General features: G+C 41.5%; 2 protein-coding genes across 3 annotated transcripts in view; both read right to left on the bottom strand.

The window, feature by feature from the left end:
* The window catches only part of fbxw8 (F-box and WD repeat domain containing 8), a 21,187-nt gene extending 8,667 nt beyond the window's left edge, over window positions 1–12,520 (bottom strand). The window contains exons 1-7 of the mRNA XM_023417084.2: window positions 11,884–12,520; window positions 11,682–11,786; window positions 9,969–10,133; window positions 9,486–9,574; window positions 6,117–6,274; window positions 5,737–5,933; window positions 4,832–5,050 (exon numbers count right to left, since the gene is read on the bottom strand). Coding sequence (XP_023272852.1) covers window positions 4,832–5,050; window positions 5,737–5,933; window positions 6,117–6,274; window positions 9,486–9,574; window positions 9,969–10,133; window positions 11,682–11,786; window positions 11,884–12,360 — 1,410 coding nt within the window. The 5' untranslated portion in view covers window positions 12,361–12,520. The remainder of the gene's footprint in view (window positions 1–4,831; window positions 5,051–5,736; window positions 5,934–6,116; window positions 6,275–9,485; window positions 9,575–9,968; window positions 10,134–11,681; window positions 11,787–11,883) is intronic.
* A 2,718-nt stretch (window positions 12,521–15,238) lies between these two features.
* Window positions 15,239–25,673, bottom strand: rnft2 (ring finger protein, transmembrane 2). Of its 2 annotated transcripts, XM_023417152.2 has the most exons (10): window positions 25,493–25,673; window positions 25,316–25,393; window positions 24,423–24,940; window positions 24,226–24,302; window positions 23,656–23,756; window positions 23,167–23,320; window positions 19,403–19,552; window positions 17,118–17,183; window positions 16,891–16,992; window positions 15,239–16,311 (listed from the first exon to the last, which is right to left on the bottom strand). In XM_023417152.2, exons 2-10 carry the CDS (start codon window positions 25,360–25,362, stop codon window positions 16,177–16,179), a joined length of 1,350 nt encoding a protein of 449 aa, XP_023272920.1. In that variant the 5' UTR covers window positions 25,363–25,393; window positions 25,493–25,673; the 3' UTR covers window positions 15,239–16,176. The 2 variants fall into 2 exon arrangements, with proteins under 2 accessions (XP_023272920.1, XP_087032990.1); XM_087176864.1 differs by having other exon boundaries at window positions 24,226–24,940.
* Between the last annotated feature and the right edge of the window lie 25 nt (window positions 25,674–25,698).

Raw genomic sequence — 25,698 nt, 5'->3', positions numbered from 1 at the left:
GGGGGGCCTGCTGCTGTCAATGAATCATTACAGGCAGACATTTTTTATTAGATATCGGGCTACCTCGCCCACCAAAATGAGGAAATGTCACTGAGGACAATACTGGGGGGGCTATTTAGAGGCTGCAGGCGTACGTTTTGGCGAAGAGTAATCATGAGCACAACTGTACAGGAGTTGTTAGGTTAATGCACTCGCTGGAGGCTCGATGAGGCTTGCAGACAAAAGAAACTCTAATGGTGGCTTGTACTGGGATGTTAATGTAATTAGTCTCTTTTGCTTTCTGAAGATGAAACATTTTGCCGCACTTTAGAGCAAACCTTTTGTGTTTCTGTCGCCTGTGTTGTTGGTTAAAGTGTAGGATTTGACATGCTTTTTTTCTTTAATTCTTAAATATCATATCACAGACCAGGAATGGAAAACCACGCGCCATTGGAGGGCCAACTATCTGCAGGTTTTCACTCCAACCAAAGACTCCACCAGCAGCTGACTTCACTGATTAATGCTCCTTTAAGTAGAAGGGAGGAACTCACCACTGAAATGAAGCTGCTGAGATGAATAGTTTGAATAAAAAAAAACCTCCAGACTGCTTGGCTCTCCGGGGCACCATGATTCACCATACCCATCATACACAAACACCCACATCTAAACAAATATGGATTCAGACACACCATGTGGACAAACACCATGTGGAGATTACCGCATTGGACCAGATACGCAATAATGGCAATGGTTTGTGGCTGGGTGTCATTTGGCATTTCCGGCTCATCTCACAGGACAGAGCAGCGTCTCAAACTTTATTTACAGCAAACCACCGAAGAGTTACTCATGTGCAGATACTTCCCATGTTTCTGATAGCTGTACTATTTCATCTTCTAGTGCACGTAATGGCTAGTGTTAAGCGTTGCATCCTTTGTGGTTTTGCAGGGAAGTTTTCATGGTCTCTGCTGCTCTGATCTTTGTGTATATGTTTGTGGGGAATGACAAGGTCAGAGCCTAGAAGCCAAATGTCCACTCTGTACATATTTTAAATTCATGTGCGCTATGTGAATTGGGTTACTGAAATCTGAGGCAAAGTCTTCAACTAATACTGTCATAATATCGTCACTCCCCAGTCTCTGCTGTGACCTATCTGGACGCCACTGCCGACTAAAACCAGTTGCTTTATACAGCAGCTGTCCATGAGCCTAATGACTGATGTCCTGATCCTAATCTGTGACGATACTTTCATCCATACATATATCTCATATGCATATATACTGTACACCAAGCCATTCATTTAGCCTTCCATTCATCCATCCAGCCCTCTGAACTTGAGACAATGAGTGGATAACAGTTTTTCTGACTGCACTTGTGCTCTGTGACGGATCCACTGCAGTGACTGGATAGTCTGCCAGTGGAGATGCCAGCTTGTGTTGAATGCCCAGCCACGAGCTGGGTGGATGCCTGGGTGCCCCCTAGTCCACTGGCAAGAAGGAGACGAGTAGTAATGAGGATCTGGAGACTGGTTTTGACCACACACACACACCACACACACACACCACACACACACACACACACACACACACACACACACACACACGTACACACACACGTACACACACACGTACACACACACGTACACACACACGTACACACACACGTACACACCCACTTACAACACCACCAAAGATGAGGAGGGCTAGAAGACAAAGCCGCGAGCTATGATAATACAGGCCAAGATACAAGAAAGACTCTTCTCTGTCATTGAGACAAAGCAGCTTTTGTACCATCAGATTTTGAAACAAAACTCCAGGAGAAATCAGTGAGAACCACCGAGTCTGAGTCAAGTTAACAAAAACATGACAATGTGGTTGAGTTCATCTGAGTCAAAATGCTGTAAATTAAAAAGTTTCACTCCTCTGTGGGGGGAAAAAAGGTGTGAGACAACTTCCTTGGATGCCACCTCCGTGCATTTTGACAGATTTTAATGAAGCATATGTTTTTGTTTTTTTTTTGCCGGATAAAAAAGTGTCTGTCATCACAACCGGTTGCAGCCATTGATTCCTCATCGTCTCCGCAGAACGAAATTGCTGTTAGAAGCGTGACAAGAGTGACAGACAAGTTGATTAAATTTGCAAAATATGTTAATTAGTAAGAGAGGTATGCTAATCATGAATTGGTATCATTTGGATGGGAGTTTGGGCTAACCTCACCGTAGAAACAGGAAAGATTTTCTGCGTCTCTGTGCAACAAAAAAACTGAATCTAAAATATAAAGCTTACTAGGAGCTTCTGCTTTTTACTTTGAACTTTGGAAATGTTTATGGTAAAGACAGAAATTTCAGATGAATATGAGTCTATAAACTCAAGTCACAACAAGTTTATTTGCTTGGGTGAAAATGAACGTACAATGATTCATTTGTTTTTTTGGGGGGGGCTATTTCAGCAACAACTCCCAAGGGAGCTGGAGTTTTCTAAGAAGACGAAAGAACAGACACAAAATTCTTAACGCACAGAAGAAGAAAATGTAGGAAAGCTCCAATGCAAATAACAATATTGGGAATTACACTTCAATCTTTGGGATAAAATTTTAATCAAGGAGGAAACTAATGAGAACTTCTATCATCAACTGATCTGTTAATAATTTAATTTTAAAGTCAGAAAATAGTGCAAAATGCTAATTCCAGTTTCCTAGTATCTAAAGTGACATCATCAATTTAAATTGATATAAAACAGAGAAACGCTATGCAGCCTCACATCAGAGCACCTGGTGTCTACAGAGACTGTTGATCAACTAATCAGTGAATCGACTAATTGTTTCAACTCCAAGTGAAATACAATAAATCCGCTGTAAGTAGTCCAATAAAATAATTTCAAGAAATACTATAGATGCAATAACATAATGCCTTTAAGAAAAGTATTTTCTCTTCTCACTGGGTCCCTGAACCTAAAAACCACTTTCATCTTGACTACTCTTTTCAACATAGTTGATTCAATTGGATAACAAAACACATCACCTAATGTAGCTTTATCTCATGATAAGGTCAGGCCTTTATACTGTACCTCTCACTGCTACTCTTCCCTTTGTCCACTATGTGGTGCTTTGGTGCTGCCACTGTGTTTGTGAGTGTGTTGTACAGTACATCAGCTGCACTTTTCTAGTACGAGTGACGTCAGTGTAGCAACTTTGCCAATAACCTGTCGATCACAAACAGATTGCTGCGCACGCAAACAGCCTACAGGTGTGGCTGTTTCAAAGCTACCACCTGTCCCACAACACATCTACTTTTTGAATGAAAAAATGATCTTTTGGTGTTGCTCTGTTTAACAAAAACAATGTATCTCGATGAAGCGAGCTAAAAAGTAAAATTGCTGGCTGCATATTTGCTTCCTGATCCCAACAGAGTAGCTCGTCTCGTGGCTCTTTGTACTTTCTAAGTAAAGGCTTAAGAGTCAATTAGGTGCATGTGGACCTTAGAAACACAACATTATTAGAAACAAACAGATGCAGCTCGGGGAACATGAACACTTCAAGGCTGCAGTAATTAGGAGCAGGGCCCAAGTTGGGCTCGTTGCTATTTAAGCTAGCTATCTCTACTATAAACAAATTCCCTGCAGGTACATCGTATTCATTTCTAAAGGGACAGAAGGGGACTGAGGGGACCACACTGCCAAGACACCCAGTTTACATTAACACACATGAGATGCATTTAGGGAACAATCTTTGTTTGCAAAGCATGGAACAGTAATGTAAGTCTGCTCTATGTTTAAAAAGGCTGGAGGCATGTTTTCTCCAAAATAGTTTAATGCATTTAGCAGAAAGAAGGGAAGAAGTCAGCTCAAAGCCTGTGGTTAAACTGATAATGGCCTAATAACAAAAAGCTCTGTCTGCACTGCTTTTCCCCGCAATAAATTATATTCCTAAAAAGAAAAAACATTGAGCAAACCAAATTATTTTCCTTGTATAATTTCCCATTTTTTCATTATGCACCTGTTGAGAGCACAAGTGACCTTGTTAAGTCTATTGGAAACCTTTCATTTCAATTACGGTAGTAGGGTCTGGGTAGCCTGTTTTTCCTTTTTTTTTTTTTTTTTTTTTACAAAACATCTAAAATCCAGCTGCAGATCTCTGAGGCTTTGCCATCTAGTTTGTCAACATTCAAGCCTTTGTTAGGGTTTATTTCTCTTCCGGAGACTTTTCAGTTCCAGAAAGCACAAAAGAGGACTTGATACAGCTCCATCAATTCCATTAACATACAAACACCAGATTGTTATTCCACACGAGAGTGCTGCTCACAATGAACTAGATAATCATCTTCACTATACATGAGTTGGTGGCAGCATGTAGATCTATTAATATTTAAATAACACTACCAGTCTCTTTTTCTGGAAAAATACTGATTTTTCAGCAGATTAGTGAGTAATAATGACAACTTGTGATATTTTATCTCTGATTGATTTCTTTTGAGATTTTTTTTTCTAATTAATTGGCTCACTTTGCTTTGAACAAGTCTGCTGAATGAGACCTTCCTTCCAAAGCACTCATGTGTGATCTACGATCTGGGCCTGTTTCCCATGTTGGTAATCTTGTGAAGCCACACCTCCACCATGGCTGTCCATGTAAATTCAGAGTTTATCAACCTTGAGGTGCAAATGAATCATGAATCTAGAGTCTGAGCGGAACATCTTGCCGAATTGCTGATATTTTGCTAACGGCTAATGTTACACTATTTACTGGAATCAGTTGTTCGCTAGTCAGTAGTTGCCAGTGGCTGAAAAACTTTGGTTAAGATATTTGCTGCTAACTAAAAAATATATATTTCACAGAAACTGTACAGACACACTGAACCCACCTTGTTGCCTCCGTCGTGCATTGCCCAGCCCGTGCGCTTTACCCCGAGTGCAACATCGGAGTCGGAGGCATCCAGGCAGGTGATGGGATGGCCGTAGACTGAGTGGAGCGTCCGTGGCTCGTCATCTCGTGGGTCCAGCAGGAGCACAGCCTCTCCCGCTGCCAGGGCCGCCAGTGGGCCCTGCTGACCCCTGCCCGGCACCAAAACCAGGCTCTCTACCTGCCACACAGACCAACACCGACAGACAGTTTACTGAACTCATACTGCTGTGATATGTAAAGCATTTAACTTCATTTCACTATTTTAAGTATTGGTTGTGCAGCTTAAATTCCAAACAATTTACAGCCAAAAGTGACTTTAGAAGGAAGAAATGTCAAATATCTTTTTCAAGAAGATGGTTTAATTCCTTGAAGATTTACTATGAAATGTTTTCAGTTTACAGCTGCAACTGAAGAATATTGATAGATTAATGAATAGAACATTTGCTTAATTTCCAAAATGTATCAATAAATGTTTATACATTTTCATTTCAAAACAGTTTAATACTGAAATATGTATTTTATATATAATCTGACAAAAGCAGAAAATACTTATATTCAACAAACTAGGAACCGACTAATCTTTTTCCCAGATTAAAGACTTGAACAGCTCATCAGCACTGGTCAACTAAATAATTAATCAAGTAATTATTTCAACATTACTATAATTTCCTGCCAGAAGCTGTGGAGCCACGATATTTGGAAAAGGGTGTCAAATGCTTCCATCATTATTTCCCATAAAAAATAAAACATTTTCAGATGAAAGTCACAAGAGGAGAATGTGTGAAGTGCAACCAATTAATTAAAACAATAACACGTCAGTATGGATCATTTCACACATACAAATAATTAATCTGCCTGACTCACAGTTTTAGATAGCTGGGCCCGGCAGACTGTCCTCCAGTAGCCGCAATCATCAGCAGCGTCGAGCCGAACGTCAGGCCCCGCGGCGGAGCCCAGTACGGGGCTGTCGGGGCTCAGGGCCAAGGCCTGGATCCTCCCTGGGCTCTGGTAGTGGTAGAGGGGCTGCCCGCCCGTCTCCGTGCTCCACAGGTCCACACAGCCTGTGCCGAGGATAGCACAGTGACCGTGACAGTGACTACACAGTGACTGAGGGGTGACACACAGTCTGACTACTACCCGTTTTTTTTTTTTGTTTGATTATTTAAACATGACGATTTCCCAACGATATGATGGATATATACCAAGAAGTGTCCATAGTGTCCATAGTTCACACACACACTTACCATCTTCATAAGCAGCGGCAGCCACCGTGCTGTTGACCTGGACGTGACTAACATGTGGTCTGGGGTCCGTGTAAGCTGACAGGCTGTTGGGCTTTAGAAACGAGGCTTTGGAGTCCCAGTGCAGTGTATCCCACAGCCTCACATCACCAGATGTGTATCTGAAAAACAAACGAGAAACATCAAGTCACACTGCACACACATAATTCAAATATTTAGCTTTGTACAAAAAGGCTTGAGGAAAGCTTTTTGCCAATTCTTTTTTTGGAGTTTGTCTCTTCAAGAACACCTGACTTCATCCTGTCGCCACTGATTCATTTCTCCTCTCACACGTTCCTCCTGGACTCACTCTGACTCCTTGTCAGACATTTCTAAGCAGATAATCCATTTCCTTGTTCCGGCAAAACATGACATTTGAAGAACTCTGGAAACTGTTATGGGCATTTTTCATTATTCTCTGACATTTTAGAGACAAAATGAATAATCAATGAAATGAGGAAATGAGGGGGTTAATCAATACTGAAAATAATTATTAGCTTCAGCCCGACACCTCAAAGATAAAGCTTAAAACAACTGTGATTTATTCACTGGCCTTTTCACTTTTTCTCTACTTTGTAACAAGAAACTAAAAGCTTTTGTTCAGTTTCAGTTAACTGTTATTATTATTATCAACAATGAGCTAATGGACACATGAATTTCCCCTAGGAGATAAAGTATCTATCCATCCATCCATCCATCCATCCATCCATCCATCCAGAAGGCCTCTGTCGAAATCCAACCAGTGGCTCAATGTGTGCAGAGGTCAACAGAGGCTACTAGTCTCCTCAGTTATTGTTCAGTTTGCATCAATTACACAAATGTCTCATAACTTGCTGTACTATTGATTTATTATCATCTTAAAATAATACATGCAGCAGCCTGAAAGTCAAATTTTACACAACAACATTTCTTCAACACACTGGACTGCGACCTGCTCCTGTTCTGGTACAACCTGATAAAACGTTGTCTTTGACAACAAAGTCACCCCGTGGGCCTCAACAAGCTTCTGTTCTCTTCTGTTCTGTTGTGTTCTCGACCCACCCACCCCAACCCCGCCACCTCTTCACTCCAGTCAGCGAGCTCTCACTGCGGGAGACGACAAACCAGCCAACATTACCTCCTCCACAGATACCATCGTGTCTGAGCAAGTATCCGCCTCACAGCCAGCGTGTGTGACACAGTGACAGAGTGTGTGACAGAGGGTGTAAATGTGTGTGTGAGTGTGTGTGAGTGTGTGTGTGTGTGTGTGTGTGTGTGTGTGTGTGTGTGTGTGTGTGTGTGTGTGTGAGATTGGCATCGCAGGGGTTTGGCAGGAAGTAAACAATAGGAATACGCACTTTCACTTAATTAGTACATCCCCTCAAGGCCAACTAGCAACAGGACGATGATGCTGAATCCAAGTGATTTCAAAACTTTTTATGCGCAGGAAACTTTGTGCACAGATCTCTGCAGTCTTCACGGAAGCCTCGACAGACCTTTATGACACCGTGTGTGTCCAGGAGTCGTTGGATTAATGAGACTCATGTTGCCCTCTAAGTGCCAAATCTCATTCTAGTGATTTTCTAATAAGATTTTGTGGATGCAATTGAATCTATCTCGATTATTCTTAACTGCTATTGATTATTTTCTAGTTAAACAAATTCAAGTACTTTCACTTAGCTGAATTGCCCTTTAAGCACCAATAATGGGTAAAGTATTGATGTTGTGAATTTGTTAACAGCTACAATATCAAGAAAAAGAATTTAAGAGTATGTTCACATTTTGAAAAAGAAAGTTTTCTTTTGTGGAGACTGTTTTTGTACAGTGTGTCTCCTACATGCTCCCTAACCTGAAAAGATACAAACAATCTCCAATGAGACACAGCAGGACCAATGGGAATCTAATCACATCACTCCCTGGAGATGCTGCACATCTCCTCGTGGGCAGTCTATCAGGCTCCTGTGATCCCAGACAATCTATCACTGCCACAGCTTTTGGTTATTTCAGAGCAGGTTTAGTTTAGTTAAGCTGCTCTTCATGGACTCTTCACTAACTACCGCCATTAGTAGGAGTGTAAAAATATGCATCAATGAGCTGAAATTACATTTACGTTTATATTTACTCATTTGGCTTTTATCCAAAGTGACTTACAGGTGAGGGACATCACTAAAGCGTCAGTGCAGTAGGAGACCTTGGTGTCAGGACTAAGTACTACATCTATTCAATAAGTTCAAGGAGATCTGGTAAAGAAGAGCACCCAAAGTGCATAGTAAGTGCTAGTTAGGCATGTTAGAGTGTTAGAGGTGAGTCTTCAAGAGATCCTTGAAGATAGACATGAACGCCCCTGCTCTGATAGCATTCAGTAGCTTGTTCCACCATCGGTGAACCACAGACGAGAACAGTCTGCACTGAGACCGTCTTGTGTGCAGGGATGGCAATGACAGACGACATTCCTTTGAGGAACGCAGCAGCCAAGAAGGAGCATAAGGCGGCGTGACTGAGTTCAAGTAGATGGGAGCAGAACCAGAAGTCACTCTGACAGCAGCATTAGTGACTTGAATTTGATTCGGGCGGGCCACGGGTAGCCAGTGTAGGTCGATGAGTAGCAGAGTGACATGTGACCTTTTGCACTGAACAAAGACCAGACGGGCTGCTGCATTCTGGACCATCTGCAAAGGTTTCACTGTGCATGAAGGGGCATTGCAGTAGTCAAGGCAATAAGATGACCTAGAGCGAGAGAGATGAACATGGCCTCGACCACAAGCTCAGGTAAATTTTGTCAATGCTGGAGGTTGCAGCTGTCATTTCTTTACCACTGTGAACTGAAATGTTGCCATATACTTACAGCCTTAAAGCTGCCCCCGGAATCTGAAATCAGTTCATATGAGGATGTTTAAATTGGGGTTAGTAACCAAGTTAACTGTTACTCCGGCCATGTTCACAAATGCTGCACTATCCTAACATTCTTTGTTATTCAGGTTGCTTATATGTGACTCATATCTCAAATATATGCATTACTTTTTTCATTGAAGGTATTAATAATCTACACTTTGCACAAAAATCTATAAGTAAAATACAAAAAATAGTTACAACTGGAAAACATCTTTCCATCTTTATTTAAAATGTAACGTAAGACACTGAGCCATGATCTCTCTGTGTCATTTCATCCTTTGCTGTTAGATAAGACTCCCAGTCATAAATCAGAAGATTTATAACCAAGGGTTCTTTACATGCCAATATTTAGGTGGGATTATAAAGAGTGACACAGAAAACAAGGCAGATTCATTTAGAGTGCAGGAAAAGTTTCTGTTATCATTAAAACACATCTGATATAAGAGGTGACCTTAAACTCACCCGGCCAAGACAAAGTTGTCACAGGAGCTGACGTCACACAGCACCTTCCCCAGCTCGAACTGCAGCTGGCTGATGGATCCCACTCGATTCTAGATAAGAAATATTACTTAGCTGAAAACTTTGTCCAATATATTGTAAAGACATTATGGTAATATTTGTAATTTAAACTCTAATTCAACTGTTTGTCACTTTTATTATTGTTATTTTCTCCTTTTTCCAATTAAACCCAGAAGAGAACTTTCCAATCATTGCCTGCCATTATGTTAAAATCCCATTTTTTGTTTATTGTATTGTATTGTGTTGTATCACACCGAGAACCACAGATACATACAGTTCAATCCACGGTGCACTGTCAATTCTACTCAACCGTGTGGTTGATGTGAGGTGAATTATGCACTAATATGAGCAGACACAATTCTGGGCAGGTATTGCCTTTGGGTAATAAAGCGACGGTCTCACTGGACTCGAACACCTCAAGCCTACCTTCCAGTTGGAGCTCACAGTTTTGGCCGAGTTCCTGCAGTCTCGCAGCGTGCTCTTCCAGCAGGGGGAGTCGGACACACTGGCATCCTGATGATAACCCTCCCTCGTGCACATCTTGAACCACAGCACACTGTCCTCTGCAAGAACTCTCCATGCCCGGCTCACCTGGGAGGGACATTGGACAGTGTAACCGTGGGTTGAGTCAGCATACATTACAAGCTTGCATCACTGCATTTGTTTGTGCTCTACGAGCCAGACAAGCTGCCAAATGCTGTAGATCTGTCACACAGAATGTAATTTATTAATCTATACCAAATTAAGTCACATGCATTGGTTGTAAATGGCTTCTGCTGAGAAATTATACATGTACTCTGATGTTCATTGTATTATGTATCAATAGCAACTGTGTAACTATACAACCTCATACTCAATGTGTCATATCATGTACGTTTTTTTGATGCCCCCAATTAGCCCAACTGAGGAAAGGGTCTGTAAGAGTGAAAACCTTTGAGGAAACAGGAAACTTAGTGGAAACCTAACAATACCGGGGGGATAGTAAATCTGAGTTCTTACAACATGGTTAGACATTGTGGTTAATGTGCATCTGGACACGCTAACACGCTGCGATATCCTTAGTTGGCAGGTGGGAGAGAGGAATATGTTATCACCCATAATGCTTACTCATAATATATTCATAATACACAGTGTGTATAGAAAAGAAGAAAAATCACTCGTGCATATGTAAGTTCCAAAATGACAATTATGTGACAGCTGATGACGAAGCAGATGCGGCATAAGGGGGTTCATCTCTAGCAACAGCTGATCTGTGCCGTCTTAGGTCTAAAACCTCAGACACCAGAGGGCGCTCAGGCCTTCTGGTGACGGCAAAGCAATGTACTCACCAAAGGTAACGTTTGTTTAAGTTTGCTTGAATTCTTTAAAACCAAGTTATGTAATAAGCAAGTGACTTTCCTGAGATACCTTAAGTGCATCAGGATGAGCGAGGATTTGAAAGACAATACTACGACGCCTGACCTCTCAGTTAAGTAACAACATCTTGTCTAGGTCATCGCGACCTGGTGTGGCTCAGGAAGGGGGCGGAGGAGACTGAACAAAATATAGAAATTAAAAATATAATCCTTCTTTGTACTGAAACCAGATGGCCCTAGCAACAGTCCCACGGATGTACCCCCCCCACATGTTAGCATCCTTTTTTCCTCTGTCTTGGGGTGATTTTTTTTATGTAGGATATTTGCTTGGCTTGAATTCTCAGAATCTCTGTGTGCTAAATGAATCCTTGTCTATGGTTGATTTTAATTCACCTATTTAGAGGGTTTCTGTGGTATCTCAAACGGTCAGACTGGGGACCTGGTTTAGTTGTAAGAGGTGCAGCTTTAAAACCTGAAGTTTGCTGAGTTCCAAGAAAAAACCACCACACTACCAAGAAGGCTAAAACAAGATATCAGCAAGGTGCACACAGTGTGATCATGTTACACAAAGCAAATGGGACGAGACAAAAAAAGTTAAAGTTACAGTTACAGTTAGCTGCTTTTTATTAATTCTAATTTGTTGTTTCATCTGCAGAAAAAGATTTTTTGTCAGTGTCTAGTTGAAAACTCTGCTCCAGGTCTCCCAAGCTGTAGGCCAAGTCCCATAAAACTATATCCAAATCCATGTCACAAGCCCAGGAATAGTTTGACAATGGCAGCCTACCTGTGCACATCGGCCCAGCTCAGTGCAGTCGAGATACTGGAAGATCTTCAGGGCTAACTCGTACGGCAACTCGATATCAAAGAAGGGAATGTCATTGACTTCATTCTGCAAAAAAGATAAAATTGCAGTAGACATTATACACCAAGCTGATTCTGGTCAACCACCATCCTGATCATCACCACCATCATCATCCTCCTCATACCAGATCCTGAATGAGTTGATCCACCAACTCCTTGTCTCTCTTGACCTTTCTCTGAGGCTGTAGTTGCTGCTGCAGGGATGTGCTGCAGTCATTTGTCCTGTTGTGATACTGCCTCTTTCTCCTTGTCCTCTCCTCCTGAATCCTGTCCAACAGGGGACTGGTCCTCCCATCCAGCAAACTACGTGCAATGGACACATACTCAGGCTGATCCTCCGTCTCTTCTGGAGCTTTTCCTCCCTCTTCACCTGCACATCCTTCATCCTCAGTGCAGCCATCCTCTTCTGCTTTTAAAGGACTAGAGGCTTTGGTTACATTTTTCAAGTCTTCAAAATACCTATTTTTTGAGTCTCTCGGGCCCGATTGACCAGGAACATCCCAGGAAGGGGGAGCAGCACCTGCAGGTCGCTGCTCATCTTTTTTACACGTTAACTCTCGTTTCCAACTCTCCCTGAACGCATCGAGCTCGTCATCGGCCATATTTCTCAATCATCGTTGACAAAACACACCTTTACACAGATATAAAGCTGTGTCGTATAAGTTTATAAGTTACACAGATCAGGTAAAGAGAGCCATGGCCCTGCACTCCCGAAAAATAAATCCATGTGCTTCTGCATAAATAGTCCGATGAGACACAAGGTGCTGTGCTACAAGTTCCGCGTTTTTTCTATTCCGCAGTTTTATTATAGACGCGGCAATTGTCAATTGTTGATATGTGTTTTTGTGGCCAAATAAATACATATATTTCACATTTTAAGCCGGTGGGGTGGTCATATTGGAAAATAATTAAAAAACGCACATTTTACAGCAGAAAAGTAAGAAACGAGCACAATGTCCAAGAACACCATGTAACAAAAGATAAAACCAGACAAAGTGTGATTCAAGAGTTAACCATTGCATCGCTCTTTTGGGAAAAGATGATGTAAACCCCACATCATGTGACACTGTAATGAATAATACAGTAAGGAGAGAGGGAGAAAAGGAGAGAAGGGGGGGGGGGATACAAACACAGTTAAGGTTTGGTGAGAGAGGAGAAGGAGGGCAATATATTTCTAAGACTTAAAGAGAGAAGAGTTGTTGCTCTGTCTGAGAAGATGTGCTGGCTGCCGATAGACCAGCCTCTGCTCCTGCCCGGTGACTCCACCTGCAGTGCCCGCAGACCCTCACCGTGCTCAGTGGCTCAGCTGCTAGCGTCGCGCCTGCGGAGGATCGGGGACCAACTGGAGAAGGGCTGGACGGCCGGGGAGACAGACGAAGGCTACAGCTGCGGGGACAGAGGAGCGGTGGCTGTAGCCGGGCGAGGCCACCTGAAGAGCTTCCTGTGCACTGCATTACACCTCACCGTGCTCGTGCTGTTCGTCGCGAGGCGACATCTGTAGGGCGCGAGGCGACAACACCAGCAACAGGTGAGTTAATAACACGTCATCTGGATTTTGAGTAAACCACGACCTCCAGACATTATGGAGAAGAGTTTTATGAACAAATATCTGTTACATTTTCGGTGAAAACGTTTATTTACTTGTTACGTGTTAACACTTGAATTAATTAAAATAATGTTAATCACCTGCTGCACGAACTTAAGTTAATACAAAGTGTACATTTTGGGCGAATTTGTTAGCCGTAGCCTACAGAAGTTTTTCCCTTCAGCGCTACTCTGCAAATTTAGGAAATTTGTTTTTTCAGGTTTTTTGAAAAACTGACAAAATGTTCTTTACATCCTCTTAAAAGTTGGGGAAATATTTCCATACCAATACAGTGTAAGCTTCATAATGATCAGGAGAAAAGCACGAGAGAAACGCCATAAATTACTACATTTTAAATAAGGTGAACCTCGAATTTAGTTAGGCTATTTAACCGGCAAATATACTTGTTTTTAGTTTTGTTTTTATTTACACAGTTATCAAGCCAGTACCACTGTATCAGTACAGTGCCAGTACCAAAATTTGATTTAATTCCTCAAAAACATGCAGCATACACCGATTTGATATAGAAATGTTAAATTTAGCTCCAAACAAAACACTGGGTCAGGTTATAGGTCAATATGCACATCAAGTAAGCCTACAGCAAACTAGGTTTTGGGTGGGTTTATTACTATTTATATTTAAGGAATGTCTCCTAAGTAGCTTATAATTAATGTTTTAAATTGGCAAAGTAGAGGTTCATTCGTTACTCATTTGTTTTATAATCAGTGCACTGTATATCATAAAATATCCCGGATTTGTATGTTTTTCTAGTAATTGCTGAAATTTCAGATTTCTGTTGGGAAAAGGTTTTGCATCTTCGTGGTTGAAAGCATTAAAAAATAACTATGTTCAAAACATGCACAATGCACAGTAATAACATGAAATTAATGCTGTCGTTTACAGCGTTACGGATTTAACTTTACAAACATTTGTTTTACGGATTTTCTTTCAATTAAGTGCATGTATTGTATCTGTTTAGGACCACGCACGAGGAACGAGCTCACATCATTTGCACTAAGGGGATGCGGGAGCGTCGGAGGATGCGATCCAGGAAAAGCTGTGCAGAAAGACCGACGGAGGAGGGGAAGGAGGAGGAAGCGGGGTTAAATGTGTGTTTGAAGGTCGGAACTTTGTGTCTGACTTAACTCCATGAAGACTTTCTCACGCCCGATGTGGATGCACTACAGGAGCTTCAGAACGAGCTGACACACTGAACCCCTAGCAGCCCTGCAGTCAGTCAGTTGCACGTCCTGCCCCTGCGTGACTCTCCGATTCTGTCATCCCAGTTTCAAAACAGTGATGTCATCCTCCCCTGGTAGAGCGGAGGGGAAAGCTAACTAATAGGACGGCTCTGAATGTTCACCTCCCACGGTGTATGAGTGCAAAGGGGTTAAACTGATCAGACCTTCAAATGCATTTAGGCTAAAATTAGTGTAGCAATCCTGAAAGATGCACCGAAATACACCTGTTTCTGAGCTTCATAATACACTGTACCTTTTTTTTTTTTTTTAAATAAGCTATTCTGTAAGAACAAACATGTAAATGAGAGGATGGGTGTTTTTATAGATGTTTTCTACAGTGTTTAGATACATTCTCCTGTGCTTTAGCATTATCTGTTGGGGGCAGTGTTAAGTGGCTTTTTTTTATCATGAACAAGATACAGGACCTGTGCATAGGAACCTATGCTGTTAATGCTGTCTGTGATTTATGGAAATAAGCTTTCTCTCATATAACGTGTAATGTGAGCAGAATTACATTAACTGTCTTTTATAAAGTGTTTGCTATTTATACTTCCTAAATATTTCTTATGGATTTTTAGCAGTTAAAATAATAAAAATCTTTCTAAAACAAATTCTCTGAAGGTGTCACTACAATTAGACAACAAATACTTGATATAGTGGGATAAAGTGCTTTCATTAAAAACTGAAAACCTCTTGACATTATGCAACCCAACAATGAATTCTTCTAGAGGAAATTACTCATATTAACAATACTCGCAGAGAGCTCCAACTCATGTCTGAAAAGAAAGAAAAAAGTCACATCCTACTGACTTCATCATCTGCATCACACTTTCTGCATCGAAATGTTAAGATTACGCTGCGAGGATGGCACCACAAACAATTATACTATGTCATGTTACAGTCCAGATAATTCAAAGTCACGCACCATTCAATTCATTATATAAATAACCCAATTGTTTGCTCACCAAGAACAAATGTTTGAAGTGATTTTCTACCTACAATCTACTCTGTGAGACATTTCATTTTGCTTGATTAAAAATAAGCATTGCAAACTTTTAAACTAAATACCAAACAAAAATTATGTTAAGTATATTGTAGTATTTTGTAAATGAGTAATACAGACACTATACAGAAATGACAAAAACATAAAGAATACAGAAGAAGTGTGAAATGCTGTGACTATTTACATTACCACCACATTAAATTAAAGCAACATTCTTTTATAATGTGTAGTGTAAAATAAATGTTCACAGTTTACAACAGTGTCTAAGTCAACATGTACAAAATAATCGGGACTATTGCTGTATGACAACAGTCCAACTGTAAAACAGACAATAGTGCAGCTTCATGTCTATGCCCAGGGCTCCTACCACCAGCTTCACATGCTCCACTTAATAATTTGATTATTCTGGTATCTTCAAATGCCTCTAAAATCAAGAGCCCTACAAATGTGTGTTACTGCAATTATGCTTAAACCTGGTTTAAAGAATTACTTCACTAAGATAAACAAAGAAATATGACACACCATTTTCTCACTTGCATTACAGCGCAAATGCACTTTCGTGTGTGTATACGATATACGCTGTCATAGCTTAATAGATCTGGAAGTGAGCTGAGGTGGTGCCGTCCTTCCAGCATCGCAGGGTCTCAATGACAGTCGAGCGACACAGCGGACACGTTCTCTCCCGGTCGAACCACAAACACAGGCACTCCTCACAGAACACGTGCTGCAGAACACAGTGTAGAGGCACATGTTTCATTTTATCGACAAAGAAGAAAAAATGTGGCAAAGAATTCTTGCATTTGACATTCAAGGTTTAGATTTACTGAAATTACTGAGTATGAACATCAGAGACAATTAAAGATCCGCAAGCACTGTTCAGTAGCTGATACTGACCTCTGACCTCCCTTCAAGGACCACTTATATTTCATCAAATGATAACCATGGGAGTATGGAAAGGAAAACACAAGTAAACTGTTGCTTAAACAGGTGGTTTCTTTCTCATTTCGAGAACCTAAAGAGGAACTTGAAAATACTTTTTACTATTTTCCAGTGGATAAACTTTTCACCTTGCTGCAGTGACCCTGAATTTACTTCAGGGTGTGTCACTACACCGTGACATCACTGTGAAGTGTAAATTATGGCAACAGGTGCACAAGTGCAACACATCACCCTTCTGACCACACCTAAACACACCCATCAGTGATGCTGGATGTGGTCAGAGGTTCAACAGAAAAACGCTACTTTTCAGCCTAGTTCCTCTTTAAATGTGTAACCTCACCCTACTAGTTAACTGAGTCCTTACCTGACAGAGGAGGGCTATGGGCTCTCTGAAATCTGCCTGACAAATAGCACAGACATCGCCCGCCTCGCTGCACTGCTGGCTGCCGGCCCTCACTCCATAACTCTGGATGAAATTACAGGGAGAGGCAGTTGGAGGATTAAACTCTTCTAGATTTATTCTGAACTCTCGATGCAAAAATGCAAATTGTGCATACGTTTGTGTGTGTGTAAAATTAGTCTGAATCTGACCTGGGAGCTGCAAAGGATGACCATGGCCTTGCATATGGCAGATACACGTCCACAGATGTCAAAGGACTGCAAGACAATAAACAATAAAGTCTTTATGAGAACAGGATTAAGGAGTCTACAGCTGTGCTAGCTGCTCTGTGAGGTTGTGCTGACGCCAAATGGTGCTTTGAGCAAAAAGCGACTGTCAGTATCCTAGCATGTTCACACTGCAAATCATAACATACTGATGTGTAACAGATATAATGTTACCCATGTTCACCATCTCAGTTTAGTATGCTAACATGTGCAGCTGACGCTGATGGGAATGTCCTTGGTTTTGCAGGTGTGTATTAGACACTTTAGACATGATCATGGGGTTAGATGAAAAGTCAGGGGATCACCAAAGTCAGTATGGATTCAACCTCTGGGGGACATGAACATCTGTATAACATTTTATGGCAATCCATCCAACAGTTGTTAAGATATTTCAGTCTGGACCAAAGTGGCGGACAGCTCCACGCAACTTTATTGATTTCATTTAAACTGAAGCCATCACAAAGTCCATTTCCCTAAACTTTATTTATCTGTTGCCCAGTGTGACACAACACGGGACAACAGTGAATCAGTGATTTATGGCCATCGTGGAAAAAACCTAAGTGCTGCACCTCAGCACACACGCACACCCAGGAAACTGTTCAGCTGAACAATTTAATCATCCACAACTACATCCGGTGAGTCACTTTTGTATTAAAACAAGCTACAAGACACTACAACTGTCAACACACATTACAGAACGCATGACAGTGATGACGTCAAAGAGAAAATAACATGCCATTGCAACAGTCAGAGATTCATTCAGCCAAGTTCCACTTAGTTTCACTATTTCAGCTTCCCATACGATATCGTGAAACTGACTCATATGTCTAGGGTTTTTTTTTTTTTACAGAAGTTTTTTTAAGTTAAAATGTATGTAACTGATCAGTATGTGACTTTGCTGTGACCCCGACTGTGGGTTTCCTGTTCCCTTCCTGTCCCTCTCCTTCCACACGTCCTTTAGTCGAGGTGATTTGTAATTTTGACATTTATTCTTATTTTAAAAGTATCACTGCTCATTTGACACCCTACAACGTACTGTGTTTAAAAGTAATCCAAGCCCAAATTTCTTTCCAACCCCGGAAACGAATAACTAATTCGTGAAGAGTGCAATATGCGGGTTATACGTTGTAAACTCAACCAATAAGACAATTGAGTTTATAAATGTTCCCCAGAGGATGAGTCCTAATGATTCTTCTGATCACCTCACTTTTATCCAGCTGCACTCTTGTACCAAAATTTCCCTCTGACCAATACTTACGAGGACCCAAATGTTTTGATGACCCACCTGACTTTTCCTCCATTACTATCATGCAAAAAAACAAAATCTACTTGACTACACAAGAAATACCTAAATCTGATGGGACTGCCGTTGTATTAAACCCTTACTGCATCCCAAATGAACTATTTCCATTTTCTGGACCCAACTAGCGACACTTCTGACCACATTGGAAGGCAAAATACTTGATGCTGCTCTGAACAGCAGCAACTGAAGGCAGGGTGAAATTTCTGCCTTCACAGACTGGATGCGTTATCATCTGAATATGGAGACAACACAGAACATTTTTAGACAGCCTGTCCTGGAAGGCGTTCACAGTGTTACATTCAGTTGCAAACACATGAAATTAGAGGAATGAATGTGTTAATAATTTTTTTTTAAAAGAGAGAGCTTGGGAGGGAAGTTCAAAACCAGGTTCCTTTCTCACTTCCACACACCTGACCTATTACAGCATGAATGTCTGATTGTCGTACAAACCCACCCTCCAATGTCAATGTTGGAGAGGTGTGTGTGTGTATGTGTGTGTGTGTGTGTGTATGTGTGTGTGTGTTTGTGTGTGTGTGTGTGTGTGTGTGTGTGTGTGACGGGCTGTGCAGTAGAAGAAAAGACATGATAGAGATGATAGTTAACATTGGGGAGCTTGGTGAGTCAGCTCTTGGTGAGTAAAGGAATGAAGTTTGACGCTGAACTCAAAACGTTTCTTCTAGATTGGTTAGTAAACAGCTGTTAATGCTAAAGCTGGCTATGTAGCAAAAGCAATTCTTACAAATAGCTCCTTTAAACTTTCAGTCGCACATTTCAGTTTTAATATTTTTTGTTTCTCTTGAAAGTAATATTTCTTCCAACTGTTTTCAGAGAATGTGGACGCTGACCTGTGCAGTTCTTATTAATGGGAGCTTGTAGACTTCATATTATGCTAGCACAGTGTTATTACCTTGCAGAGGGTGTAGATGATGATGAGTGTGGCTCCCAGGAAGTAACTGTTAGAGGGGTCTTCTCCCATGATGTACTTGTACCACAGCTGGATGGGCACCAGGGCCCGAAACAGCTGGCTCAGGTCCTCAATCAGCAGGTAGAACTTCCCCTGGACAAATACACAAAATTAGAAAAACTACAATAGCTGCTGAGGCCTCATTAGATGCTTTAATCAAACTTTGTGTCTGCTGCAGATGGCAGTTCTGTGAATGCGCCAACTTAATATTTTGCCGTTTAGGGCAGTTTTTTTTAAAAAGAAACAACAAAACAAAAAGGAACCTCAGCTGTCCTAACCCAAGTTTCGACTAAATGTAAATATATTAAATGGAGACAATATGTTCTGTCCAAAACTGTAATGTCCACAACTGTCGAAAACAGCAGAAAGAGCTGAATGGCTTCAGGGCACTCTTCTATCTAGTCAAGAGCAGTGCGGTATTAAAAGCTTAAAACAGCACGCCTCCAGCCTAAACATGGCCGCTGTCCAGAGCTCTACAGTTTCACAGCAGTACAGGCAATTTCCCCACTCTGCAAGGGAAACTGGCAGCGACTCTCTCCACCTGCTACCCAGAGCCCATATTAAACCCAGCCCTATGGGGGGCTCGCTATAGCTGCCTTTAAAAAGGACCTCCCCTCCCATCCATAATCACAGAGAAGAAATGAACTTCTGACCAAGTCCCCACTGCCGCAAAGTGCATTAAGTGATTTGGGACGGTTAAAAACAGAGGTCGACCGAAATTAAGGCAAACTTGATTCCCCGATGGCCCCGTGGCATCCCAGCTTGCGTAATGACTTCCTGGATGGTGGCTGACAAAGATTGATGACTGCCGGTAAAGAGCCACAAGCAGCCAGGTTGGTAGGCGAGGAAGACCTCTACTAGCAGCTAATTCATCTTCCTTATTGTCCCCTCAGCCTCGTATCCCACAGTGCCCATCACGCCCACGCAAAAACTGTCAAATCTAAAGTTTGGACACGAGCCAAGGAGTTTGAGTAAGCCCCACTGCCGGCCTTGTTTGAGTAGTTTCCTGCTTATTTGCTTTCATTACTTTGTCTGATCGCTTTATCCACTCCACCACCGCACAAGGAAACAGACACATAAATAACACAACTTTGCGTTTTTATCTGTAAGACTGAAAATGTGACTTTAACTGGACTTTAGTGCTGAAACAATTACTTGACATTACATTCAGAGGAAGTTTATTCAAACTAGATATGAACAACAGTGAGATATCATCAAGAACTGGAAGTGTATTGCTCTGTTTTTTCATCTGTTTAGGAAATGTTTCATAAGTAAATGTCAGCGTGTGGTGGTGGAAGACTTTGTCTAGACTAAGCTGACTCAGTTGTAAATTAGTTACCAAAGTTTTGCACTTTCGCTGGTTCAAGCTTCACAGAACTGAAGCTATTCTGGCTTTCTTAGATCATTAAATATTTTATGACTTTAGTGTTAGTGGGACAAAATAAGCAATCTGAAGATGCCACCTTTGATTTGTAACGTTCTTTGAAAGATGAAGTATCAGTCAGTATTGGAAAAACATTATTAATTGCAGCATTACTTGACATGTGTGCTCCTGCTTAAACATTTCCCACAGCCACAGAAAACCTCTCCTGGCTTGAGGCCAACAGAATAAACATGCAGAGCAGTACCAACAAAAAAATAGAGCACCAAATCAATATAAAGAAGACCACATTTAGGAGATATTGCATGTGCCAAAAGACTCAAGAGAGAGATCTTCCAATGAAAGTTCAGTTCAACAATGAATATTCTTACACGCTTAACACACGATTAATACAATTCAAAGATAAGCAGTTAATATGAGCGTGAGCCTTTAAAACAAAACCGTCATGGAACTTCTGTATACGTGCCTGCAGCTGTCACTCGTGCAGACTCGTGCTAACTGCAGTGATTAAGCAGGGTCATTAGTGTAGCCATGGTTGGATGCAGTAATGAAGTAGACAGGAGGAGTTGAGAGTAGACTGCGACTCATGGGCCACTGTTCACTAGTAGAAGGCAGTGATGATACAATCTTTGATTGCCATAAAACTCAACATGTGTCCCGTGAAAGCTGTCAAATAGTCTATGTATGTGTAGTATATCTGTGTGTATGTGTGTGTGTGTGTGTGTGTACATGTGAGTGGAGGGTACAGGTAATGGTCCAGCTCCAGGGAGGGATGACCTCACCCCAGCAACCCCCTTGAGGGAAAATGAGCTCAGTTGCTGGCTGCCGTGGTTCTGATAGGCCTGTAGGTCTGTTTATCAGTGGAAAATTTAATCCTAATACTTTGTAACCCTTCTCCTCCTCCACCCGTCCAACACACAAACACACACCAGGAATATGAGCTGCACCTGTATGGAAATCAAAGACTGCGCGTGTGTGTGTGTGTGAGAGAGAGAGAGAAAGAGAAAGAGAAAGAGAGAGAGAGAGAGAGAGAGTGTGTTTGCAGACATATTCTGTTGCCTCAGGCCAGAACAATGCACGCAGACACCCACATGCACAAGCTCACCTAAGGAGTACCATTTAAAACCTTATGAATACAAAACAGTTTCACACTGTGACCCTTTAGCACTTTCTACACTCGGCGGAGTATTTCATCATAGTTTTTTTAAATTATGAACAACTTTCTCAACTTTGACACCAAACTTTCTGTGATTCATGTTATGGACAAACACCACTAAGGGAGTTCATCAATTTTTTTAAAAAGGGAACTCCACAAATTTTATTTGTTACGATCAGTTTACCAGTCATAAGAATGACTCAGCTTGTAAAAACAGTTGTATAATATCCGCTATAAAATTCGGAGGAGCTTTGCCAAGTGCAAGAGTTTGAAAAGCATGAGCATTTACCAGGAAGAGAATGCTACTGAGTTGCATTATGGGGAATGTAGGATTCAGTCATTTTTGAGCTTAATCCATACTAAAGACGAAAAGTTAGTTTATGAAGTTTTTGAAAGTGCAATACTAAGTTGCTGGAGTGTCCTTTTAAAGCCAAGAAGAAGGCCCATCAGGGGTTTTCCTGGTCTACTCTGCCTGTAATGTGTTTACAGGAAACATAAAACCCTGCAAAGCTACAGTCAGAGGAGATATCTTAGCTTAGGTTAGTTAGGTTTTAACCAAGCTTTTTGCCAGCTGATTTTACATGAACTGGTTGGACAAAAAGCAGAAGGCACTTATTGCTGTTTGGGTAAACATCCCATGTGCATTAGTACGGATGTAATTGACAGTTATTTCCATTATTGCTTCATACATTATTTTTTATTTAATTATTTGTTATTTACAACATGGCAGAAAATGAGGAATAGTTACAAGGTTAAATTGCTTTTTTTGTCCAACAGTTCCAACCTACAACTAGACTGTTGTAGCTTGGAACTGTTGGACAAAACAAGCACTGACTCTCTTTGGTTTTGTAGACTCAAAACCAAAGAGAGTCAGTTTACTATATGTAACAACTATATGTAATAGACAAAAGCAGCAAAACAAATTCAACTTAAAAATTAACAAATTAGAGGAGCAGGAACCATCATTACTTTTGCTAATTAGGGCTATTGTAAGTGTACGTTGTAACCATTAATGTACGGTTCATACAGCAGAGCACTAACTAACACTAATTTGTTAGACGGTAAACTCAGCTGAAGGATGCCCATTAAAAACTATGTCAAGTAAATGAATAAAAGTCACATTTTCTGTAGGTGAGCTCAGGACCAGAAGGATGAATGTGTATTTCTTACCCTGGATTTGAAGGCCAGGAGAATTTTCGGCAAAAAGAGGACAAAGCATTTCAGGCCGATGGTGAAGTATTTCAGGACAAAGTCAGTGATGCCCACTGCCCAGATCAGATCAAAGAAGTCAAAGCTGTTGAGGTTGGGCTTGGCGAATATGAGGCTAGAGGGGAAAAAAGAAAACACCTAGATGACTTGTTACAGGGAGGTCTGGGGTTTTCACTTGGGATGGTGGAATGACAAGCAACAGGAAGGCAAATGTTTAACATAATGTAAGAAAAACTCTGGAAACAAAAATAATGAAATAAACACAAAATACTCACAGGACAAGATCAGACAAGAACAGGAACACTCCCTAAAGAAAATGGAAGTACAAATAAAATGACTTACACAACACAAAATGAGTGGAAAAAACAATATGTACAGAGTAAATCCAAAACATAAGATGACAGGCAAAGAAACACAAAGCTAGTGTAAAAATACCTGCTTGTACACTACCTGTTGTGCAGCTCCTCATGACTAAATGTGTAGTAGATATAGACGATATTTCCTGCCAGGAACATTAAGATCCAAAGAGCAACCAATACAGAGCGTTCCTCCTGGTAACGCAAAAAGAGACACGCTTTAAAATGATATCATTTAAATCTAATTCAATGCTAGTTTTATTTTTTATATTTTGCAGTAATGTAATGATATTAACTGAATGTGTGGTGCATTATTAATCTGCCTCATCTCTTTGGTAGGGATGCTCTGGGGCATTAAGATAAAGTAAGAAACTGACAAAATACAATATTACAACTGTCAAATTAGCAGTATCAGCATAATTTTTTTAACCAGTGAAATAACTTCAATTTGAGCTGTGTGATACTTCACTTCTTCCGCTCTCTCCAGTTTCCTCTGCTCCAGATACGAAAACACACACACCTCACCTTTCATCACACATACGGACCCAGAAGAGCTATTTTGGTTTACACTGACATTTGAAAATATCATATGTTGTTATTCTCTTTAAAAAAAAAAAAAAATGCATCAGCACAGCAGTTACTAAAGTGCAAGTTTGTTTGTTACCCGTAATGACACTTGGTGCTTAAAAGTGGAATTGGCGTAGGCGAATGTACTGGCCATCCCCACACACACAGCAATACCTGTAGAAGAGAGGTGCAATATCATCACAAAACCAGATATTATGCTGCTAATGATACTTTGTTTACGTGGTGTACTACTGGATACAGATACCAGTACTATTACTCCACATGCTGGCATACCCAGCTTATGCTGAAAGCAGACTTTAGCCAGCAGAATGAGGATGAAGGGGAAACCCCTCTGCAGCCAGGTGACTACTGCCTTCAGCTCAGACAGGGCCGGGGCCGGGGTGGACGGGTCTTCCTGGGCCTCCTCCCTAGAGCCGTGCCTCTCCGAGCCGGCCGCCGTGGTGGCCTGCTGCAGCAGAGAGGAGGTCCTGTGCTGAAGGGGCTGGTGGTGGAAGTGGTGGTGGTGGTGGTGATGGTGGTGCGGGGGAGGCCGAGGAAGAAAAGGACCACCCTCCGAGCGGTGGGGTCCACCTTCTTCTCTGGATGATGCGGTCATCTGGATAAAAACTTCAGGCGGAGAGCCGAGGACTAAGCCGGCTGCCTGGAATTGGGCGGAGGAGACAGAGCCGGAGGGGACACCCACCAGGCCGGAGAAGATTTGCTGGGGTGACGCGGGTGAGTCAGGCTTCAGGCAGTCGAACACACCACCCTCATCCAGGCTGCTCTCTGATCCCAGAGTTTGGCTTCGGCTCCTGAGTGGGGAAAAATGACGTGGATGCAACTTTTTCTATTGAGAAACCCTATCAGACATGGATTATTATTAATACCAGGGTATTTTATATGTCATATATTTAATTTTTTAATGTGGGCATCTGTTGGATCACACAAATACCTTTAGAGATACATCCCACTGCTGTACAAGGGTTGAATATAATTGTAAGCTGTAGAATTATAGTTTGCTTTACATGGAACTAAGAGGCCTTGGCAAAACCAATGAGAAAAGCCCAAGACTGTATGAGGACAGGAGGGTTCACATAAATTTGGCTTGATAGTGGATGAAGAAGACAATACACAAATAATCGGCTGGGAAAAGCAGCTGTCCTATTTTTGAGAGCTCATTTTCCCACCTTTCAGAGGGCATGCCATCCGTGTTACTGCTGTGTCTCCTCTGCATGGCACACCGCTCATCACCACATGATCCAGCCCTGGAAAAATGCAACTCAGCATCACTGGCTTTATTCTGCTATTCTGTGTGTGTTTCATGCGTTACACGGTAAGCTGCATAACAATGAAGACGTCTTTACCTGAATCAGTTCAGTGAATTGCCCCTCAGCTCTTGTTGTCATAGTTAACAGTAAGAATAGCAACGGTGTTGATGCTGAGGATTCTCCGACGGTCCAGCTCAGCTCACCTCCAAAAACTTCCTGTATGGCGTCACTGAGGTGCGCCTATCTGCCAATCGGCGTCCTCCTACCCACCAAACCACATCCGTGTTGGAAAATGTGTTATG

The sequence above is a fragment of the Seriola lalandi genome, unplaced genomic scaffold, assembly GCF_002814215.2.
Source record: "Seriola lalandi dorsalis isolate HSWRI2012SDOR001 ecotype SW California unplaced genomic scaffold, Sedor1 jcf7180002054572, whole genome shotgun sequence".
Classification (NCBI taxonomy): Eukaryota; Metazoa; Chordata; class Actinopteri; order Carangiformes; family Carangidae; genus Seriola; species Seriola lalandi.
The sequence above is the reverse complement of the archived record's forward strand: the minus strand, read 5'-3'. Positions and strand labels throughout refer to the sequence as shown.